Raw genomic sequence first — 8,731 nt, forward strand, 5'->3', positions numbered from 1 at the left:
TCAGGCTGATTTCACATGCCGGCGCCAATTACGTTGGGTCAATGTCGAAATCGATCACGCATCTGGTCAGTTTTATTTTATTTCCTTATTTTTCTGAACGAATTAGGTCAAAAGTACGTTATGTGAGGAAAGGAAAGCAAGTGAGAAGGTGAATTAAAACTAAAGTAGTATAAGTGTAGCTTTGATCCTGTTCGATGTTTTTTTTTAATTTATTTTTTATTTATAAACTTGAGTGATCAGATTTGTTGGAAGTTTGAGGGAAGAAAGTATGAGATTGCCCAAAAGTTTGATATAATTATAGTCAATCATCGGTGGATTGAAGACTGCATTAAAGAAGGAAGGCGCGTGCCAGAAGAGTCATATATCTTGCAAAGGTTCTTTTCTCTTTAGCTGCCTTTATTTGGTACCTGTTGGATGATTATACTGGAGTGGCTTTGGATATCATTAAATTATGGCATTCTTATTATGTAGTGATAGATTATATTTGATGGCATCCAATGGCAAGCTTGAAAAGAGTTAAATCAGCCGTTGAAATTGCATAAACGGATCAACTATTTCCATTTTAACTAAGCCATAGTTTAAAATTTCATCTTACTTCTAGAGAAAGATGGTAATCAGGGTACAACTTTTCAAAGCTAGTCCTTGAGATGTTTGTATATAGGGTAGAATTTGTTTTATACGATGATATGATGAAGAGGAGGAGGAGGTGCTTTATTTTTGAATACCGAGTTTGCTGAAGTTTCTTTTGTAGTTTCTCATGTTAGGCTTAGGGAGTATTGATCTTAAATTGTTTTCAGCAGGTGTGGTTATTATTATGTTTGAAAAGTTGCAGATACAGTTAGTTACTTGTCTTTGTAGGAATTCATGTTATTGGTATTTTTATTTTCACATTGTATAAAGCCTGCATGCAGTGAACCTTCACACACTTGTTTTTAAGCTACCTTTCTTCTGCAGTGGATATGAAGTTGGGCCATTGTTACTGGAAGTTCCAATCAGTGTTCCAGCAACTAGATTGACAAAAAATAAAGTTATAACTCATCAAATATATGATATTGACTCTGGAGAGCAAACAACTGAGATCAGTTTTGGAGCTTCGGAAAATTCTGTTTGGGAAGATTTAAATACAAAGGTAGCAATAGCCTCTCCGCTCTTTCTGTTGATTGTTGTTTTGTTGCTCTTGTACATTCTACGTATTTGCCATCATGTATTCATGTCTGTTTCACAAATATGTCACTCCATTTTTTGAGTGGGCCTCAACTTTCATCAAATGTCATTATGAATTGTAAAGGCTCAACCGTGGATGCATAACTATCAACTCAAATTTTTAATCAGTATTTATATGCAGTACGTAGTTACATACTCCATCTAGATTTACTGTAATTTGTTTGGTATCAGTTTCTATTAATAGTTATTGGTAGTGCTTTTAATATGCTGAGAAGCCTTTTTGTTGTAACAATCGATTATGGTATGTTTATGTGGAGCTGGGATGAGATTTTTTCTTCTATTGCTTTGATTCATAGGTTGAAATTTAATGCATTAGTTAACATTAACAATATAAAATAGCTGATGTCTATTAATCTCTTTTTATTGAAGGTTTTCTAAATTACTTTGATACCTTATACCCTTGAATATAGCATTATGGTTAATTGCATTGTTTAAGGTGCAATTTTAGAATGAAATTGAAAAATGTTAAATATTTTGGAACTTTGTCCTTTTCATGCAGTAGACCAAGTGAATGAATATGAATTACTTTTCTATTGTTTTGTGAGGCCTGCTAATCTTGTTTCAACTGCATTTTAAGCATGACAAGTCCATTGCTTATCCTTCTAGACGGTCAAGGAAAGGAAAAAGAAGTATCTGTGCTGGTAATGGAGGTTGTACTGTGGCTGAACCTTCTCCTAAAGGCAGAAGGATTGTAAACAATATTGTTGATGAAGTGGTGTTGGACCCTTTATTGGATGTGGTCCCGGACAACCACCATAATAGATGGGATAGACGAAACCATGATGCTGCAGCTACCACTAGCCTTTGTAGTGGTGTCAATAAGGGAAATACAATTGAAAATGGAGAAACAACAGATGCCGGATTGTCTACTCAAAATGAAACTATCAATGGAACTTCAGATAGCATTGAAGAGATCGATCATTCGAACAATGTATCAGCTCTTAGAAGTTCAACTTTCTCTGTAGAGTATCACCTACCTATGACGCAAATGTCGACAGATACATGTTCTTCTGCTGAAAAGTTCACAGATGATTGTCAGGATGAACATGTTGCTGGCTTACCTACATCCAGTGAGTTATCCTGTGTTATCTGTCACGCAGATTTCAGCGCAACAAGGGGAATTCTTCCATGTGGACATCGATTTTGTTTTGAATGCATTCATAGTTGGGCTAATCATAGGGTATGCCTTTTCTTTAATTTTAATTTCTCTCCTATTCTTATAACAATCTTCTCTTGTATATTCCCTTTTCTTTTGATTTTTTTTTTTTATTTTTAGAAATGCACTCTTTACGTGGTTTCTGATATCTTATCGGAAACTTTGGGTGCCATGCTACTATCTAATGAACAAGTTGTGTATGTATATTTGGGTGTTATTCAGCTGGGTGCTAAAGCTGTTTAAAATTTCTTTAAAAGTTGAGTCAAATAGTATTTTCACTCGACTTTTTTAAAATTTAAATTATGTCAACTTTGACATGAAGTTTACTGTCCTAACATTCATGTCACTTTTTTCCTATTTAGGTCAGATTCTTTGTTAATACTGTCTCAAATTCTGTTTAAAGAAACAGTATGTCTTAATTAGATTTGTGTTGTGTTGACATGGGTAATGAATAAAATGGTAAACAGATACAATAATAGAAGTTGTGATAAATGTTATAGCTCTTTAGCTTTATGTTATGTTTATTTACCCACCAAGTCACAAAAAGACTTGTTGCTGCAGGTTGTAATATTTTGTGCTTTAGTTATTGTCAATCTATAGATTGGGTTCTTTTACAGAGCAATGTTGACTGGATTATTTAGAACTTGTTATCATGTACAGCTTCAGTCTAATATGATTTGAATGTTTCTTTCATGGTCATAATCGGTTTATCACTATTTTTAGACTTCAACGAGGAAAAATGCAACCTGTCCTTTGTGCAAGGCAAGTTTTCAGTCGATCAAGAAGGTTGAGCATGCAGATAAAATTGATCAAAAAGTATACACCCAGACAGTCCCATGTCACAATTCAGCTGAAGATGTTTTTATCGCTCCACATCAAGGATTTCCCGATTACCCTTTTGAGGTATGGTTATCCATTAAACTAGATACTAGTGCGTCAATAAGTTCTCATTCTTTCAAAGTAGTTGAATTCAATATTAGCATCTTGCTTGTACCCTGGCGTTATATATAGAGGGAATTATGCTTGAAATTGATGTTATTAAAAGAAACATCAAGGGAAATAAATTATGGAAAAGAGTAACAGGTGGCTGGAAAGAAACATGGCGCAAATTATGATGCATCATGCATAGTCGTTTAAATGAACACTGAACATTTTCTGGCTTGTAGATTTTCATAATATATAGAATAGTACTACTAAAAATATGATATATAGTAGACTTGCCTGGATTTTATACCCGACAATTTAAAAAGCTTGAGTTGTATATCATTGTGCCTTCAAACTAGTGAATACCTTTTATGTAAATAGAGTGATTAGGAAGAATTTACATGAGTACATGACTCTCATTCTCTTTTGCCTAACCTGGGTTACCTGGCATTTCATATGTATTTTATGTTATGATGTTTGATCAACTTCTAGTTGTGCTTCTCCTAACCATTACTTTGTCTAGATTAGAGGGAAAAACAAGGGAACTAGAAATATATAGATACAAAGAAACTAGAATCAGTTAGGCAGTTACAACACCTAGAAAAGCTGAACATGGTTTGGCATGCAAGACTTCACCTAAGTATTAAATTTTTAGCCTTTTTAACTAACTAACTAGGTAGGCTATTTTTCCTATCTCTTACGTAATACTGAAATTAATATGTTATTAGCGTAATTAAGTATGTTGAAAATGCACGTATAAAATTAAAAACCCAGAAGACTAATCTGAAAGCCTAATTTCCTTTTCGTTTTTTTGGTCATGTTTATAAACGGCCATTCTTTTGTGATAATTCTCCTGCATCCATAATTTTATGTCTTATGCTTATACAGTCCTCAGTGGCAAACTCTTGTGTAGTTTGTGGTGGTCTGGAACCAGAGGATCTCCTTGACAGGTGTGATATTTGCCAAACTCGAAGAATCCATATCTATTGCCTGGACCCTCCTATAACTCCATGGATATGCAATCCCTGCAACCAACTACGGAGAAGTTACTATGATCGCTCGTATTAATTTCCATCATTTCTTCAGTTTATCCAGAGTAAGTGCCATTCTTGGTACATCACTGTTGCTGAGCTTCTTGTAATTTTAAAGAAAAAAAAATTGTTGGTGGCATTTTCTAAGCGATTTCATTTTCTACATCTATTGCACCAATTTAATTTGCCTTTTCATATTGAACTTAATCTAATTGTGAGATTTAGCAATAGTATGCAAGGATTCAATTGATTTTGCTTGTGAATTTCTGTAAGGATTGTTCAACTGCACGTTCATGGGTATGAAACAAGCACCTGAGTACATGTAAAATGTAAAATGTAATTTAACGTTACTGTCTAATATTGAATCTAGCTATGCTTGTTATTATCAGCATGGATGAGATTTTCATGAAAGTAGCATAAAGTGGGAATACTACTAATTGAATATTTTGATTCAAATTACATTGTATGATTTAGCTATAATTGTCTCTCAATTTAATTTGTTATCACTACTGCAGCTTGAAGTCACATCAATATGAAGTTAGGTTTATTTATTAAACGAAAAATCCTGTTTTTCGGGGAGATCTTTTACAAACAAGAATTTAGTTTCTGGAAGCATTACTTTATACATATATCAGTTAGGATCAAATGACATTGGTATTAATTTAAATAAAGTTATACCATTTATAATTTTTTATAGGATGTATTTTTTTATTGATTCAAGCATGCATGAATCATAAGTGCTTGAATCACAATGGCATATAATAAAAGATTATCTATATCAAGTTTTATTGAAACTCGACATTAATAAGCATGCATTTGAAGAACCTTTTGTTTAGATGTATTTTGAACAACTATATTAAGTTGATTTTCAAATTTCAACTATATAAAATAGCAAAGTATTTTTTTGTGTTTCTTTTAAAAGTATATATCATAGTAATTTTTTATTTTTTTAATATATTTAAATTTTTCAATAATTTTTTTTATATTAGATGCCTTATTAGTGGTAAACAAAAAATTACTTTCTTTTATTATTTTATTACTAAACCAAAAAGTAACTCCTCTCAAGAAGATATATGCTTAATCTCTTGTGGTATTGAGAAGTTGCACTTGCAATGCATGCAGCCATATCTATTATCTAGTGTGTTTTTTTCTTGAGTTGTGATGTCACAATCGAGCACACTGCTCTTATGGGCTCACATCCTCGTGCGGCCCCTACTTTGAAGTGAACCTATCAACAAACAAGTTTCCTTTTCATGCCTCTCCCATCCAAATTCTCAACCCTTTCCTATAACATTCTTGTTTTTATCCAACCGACTTATCGTTTTCCTTTTCGTTTGTTGTGTGTTTATGTCCGTATTCTCAGCACTTTCCTGTACATTCTTCTCTAAATTCATACGTTTTTCCCCCTCTTGAATTTATGCATTTTCTCATGTTACCAGCATAAGTATTGTAGGTTGATATATATTATCTTGTCCATTAATTAGATATGTTAATTTGTTGATATAATTTTTTTGTTAGCCACGGTATCCTTCGGTCCGACAGGTCAAGGACTAATCTGTCACAGATCTGACCTCCATTTAAAGATCTGTCGCTGACCAATGAGTTACTACATGTACAAGGTGAAATTCCAATCTCTAACAATTGTTTAATTTGTTGACATATTATACCTATTCTCAGGATATCAAAATAATCGGTTACATTTTTTTTAATTTATAATTACTTAAAAAAAGAGATAGTTTGATGTATAAGTATTCTGTAGTAATATAAGATTCGGAAAAAAAAAATCTTATTTAAATAGTGTAATTTAAAACAACTTAATCTGATAATTAATTCTATGATTTAAATATATGACTTTAAACTCACACGAAGACAACTCAATTGATATTATATCATTATATTTATTTATCTATTGTTCTAATTGAGTCACCAATATAAACGGTCTCGATTCAATGCCACTAAAGTTTCTTAAAGGAATAACAATTAGTGTAATTTTTTTTTATTTCAAATATTTAAACTTGAAACTACTTGTTTACCTACCACTTTGTAACGGCGTTATACTACTCTAACCTATACATATCGTAGTACTTCCTTTCATATCCAATTATCCATACTCTTAGGTAAAACATTCTTTTGTTTCTTATGTAACAGTTGTGCACCAGAAATAACTAGTTGACATTGAAATGTAAAAATTATATTCAGACAATTCTAAACTCATTTTAAAAATACATGTTAAAAATAAGACTGGACACGTTGACACGTGATAATATTTAGGTGTGTCTAAATATATTCAAATTTTTTTTTATTTTTTATTAAAACACATCAGAAGACATATCAAATAAATACCAAGTGTTGTATCTAAAATATATCTACGTGAATACAACAATAAAAAAAAGTGTCTGTATGTATGTGCTTTATAGTTTTGTTGGTTTCACGTGCAAAGTCACTGCATCTTAACCGTATTCTGTCACTGCTCTGACTAGGACAACCACTGCACTAACTGCTTCTTCTCTTATTTAAATTCTTTGCCTTAATTTGCATTTAATTATTAAAAGCCACTTAAAGAGTTTAAAAGTGGATATATTGTAAGAGGAATTTTATTATGACTATCGATACGGAAATACGATGGTTATAAACTTTAGATAATATTCAAAAATAATATCTGAAATTAATATTATATTTTTTATCATTTGATTTAGATGAGATTGGACAAGTAGTGTGCATATTAAGCTATCTAGTTAAACATTTTTTCAATTTGAACAAATAATAATGGAATATTTTTTTATTTAGTTCTTATTAGTTGTTTGTTTTTATTTTTTGTNNNATATTTTTGCATTAAATGCATTAATAATATATTAAAAAAATTAAATTTTTTATTTTAACTTTGTAACAAATATCCTTAAACACTCTTTAACTAAATCCTTTTTTAAGTTATATCATTCTTATAATTAATATTTTAACAGAGAATGTTATAAGGAAGAAGCACATGCATAATTTTTTTTCTATATCATATTAATCATTCTTAAAACATAAAATCGTAATAAAATTAAAATGGTTTGATTTAATAGATGTGTGTTTGTAACGTAGCATATACTTGTGTCTTGCTTTGTTTAATTTGTTTTATACTACAATATTTATATTAAAAAAAAATCTCGAAAGCCAACATTCAACACAAAAAAGAGAATATCTGAAACTCTTAGAAATAAAAATATTTAAAATTCAACTAAAAAAAATATAAAAAATTTTTAAAAACGAAAACACTCGAAACTCAAAAAAATATTGAATTTATTTCACAACCTACTATAATATTAGCTGAAATTGACTGCTATAATATTAGCAATGTAGTATTACTATGTTTATAACCTTTTAGTTTATAACCAATTGGTTTAGCCACTTCAAAGAATAATCCAGCATCTTATAGGATTTAACTTTAGCCTATAATGTCGTTTCTACCTTTCAAGCTTTATATACTTTATTTATAAGAAAAGAACAAGTGAGGTGACTCACCAATTTCATCATGCAATAAACTTTACATTAGGTTCATGTGCATGGTAAGGTGCGAATTTAAAATTCATTTAAAAAAGCATTTTACTTTAACAGAGTTTATAAATTTCTCTTTTCGTTTACATTTTTTTTTGGTCTCAGAAATAGAATTTAAAAGGTTTAATCATTTTATTAATTACTGCATGTATTTTAAGAGAAATATTATGTTAATTTTAATATTGTTTACATAAAAATAACCTAATTATAAAATTAAAAGCAGTATAAAAACTCAATTGAAAAAAAAAAAAAAACTTAATTGTAAATTTGATAAAACTATAAACATTAACAGAATAATTAAACCAATTCAAAACAAGTGAAACAAAAGTGTTGGATGAATTTATCATTGAAGCATTACAAAATGAAGAACAGAAATGAAGAATGAAACACTGAATATTAAACAATAATTAAGCATAAATGCATAATCAAAAAGCAAAGGTTTTGGAGGTGGGTGAATCAGCAATCTTAAGAGTGTCTTCAATAAGCTTTCTAGCTTTTCTGCTCCTTATCTCCATTCTCATGCTCTCACTCTTCTCCACCTTATCATAATAATAAGAATGCTTGTTATTATTATTATTATTATTCTTCATCAAACACCTTATTATTTTGGATTTAAGAGTGAGCACCAACCTTCTCAAACCCATCATCTTTGATTCTGTTCAAAGTTCAAACACTGAAACCCATCTTTAATTCATTAAAAAATAGAAAAGAATAGAAAGGACAATTGGTGATTAAGGAATAGAACCAAAACCTGTGAAGGATTACTCTCTGAATTTAAAAGACACTGTTCTGTTCTGCTTCAATCTTGGGCTCTGTGTTCTTCGTGTGTATTTATTTATATTTACAAGAGGATAGAGCA

The 8,731-nt window shown here is 30.5% G+C and overlaps 1 protein-coding gene and 1 long non-coding RNA gene across 2 annotated transcripts; one reads left to right on the forward strand and one right to left on the reverse strand.

Annotated features, from left to right (window-relative positions):
* Positions 7-4,726, forward strand: LOC107621679. The gene is made up of 6 exons (XM_021113782.1): positions 7-65; positions 241-374; positions 955-1,129; positions 1,802-2,404; positions 3,104-3,283; positions 4,218-4,726. The coding sequence occupies exons 1-6, from the start codon at positions 42-44 to the stop codon at positions 4,308-4,310; spliced, it is 1,209 nt and encodes a 402-aa protein (XP_020969441.1). The 5' UTR covers positions 7-41; the 3' UTR covers positions 4,311-4,726.
* Positions 8,188-8,731, reverse strand: LOC107622065. The gene is made up of 2 exons (XR_001616053.2): positions 8,624-8,731; positions 8,188-8,545 (listed from the first exon to the last, which is right to left on the reverse strand). It is a non-coding gene; the product is annotated as an uncharacterized LOC107622065 (long non-coding RNA).

The sequence above is a fragment of the Arachis ipaensis genome, chromosome B10 (assembly GCF_000816755.2).
Source record: "Arachis ipaensis cultivar K30076 chromosome B10, Araip1.1, whole genome shotgun sequence".
Lineage (NCBI taxonomy): Eukaryota > Viridiplantae > Streptophyta > Magnoliopsida > Fabales > Fabaceae > Arachis > Arachis ipaensis.

What these genes read in the sequence shown, in the direction of transcription:
- LOC107621679 (XM_021113782.1), top strand. Translation starts at nt 42, where the DNA reads ATGTCGAAATCGATCACGCATCTG. An exon ending in ATAGTTGGGCTAATCATAGG is followed by an intron (nt 2,405 to 3,103) that starts GTATGCCTTTTC and finishes CACTATTTTTAG; the next exon opens with ACTTCAACGAGGAAAAATGC. An exon ending in TTCCCGATTACCCTTTTGAG is followed by an intron (nt 3,284 to 4,217) that starts GTATGGTTATCC and finishes ACTCTTGTGTAG; the next exon opens with TTTGTGGTGGTCTGGAACCA.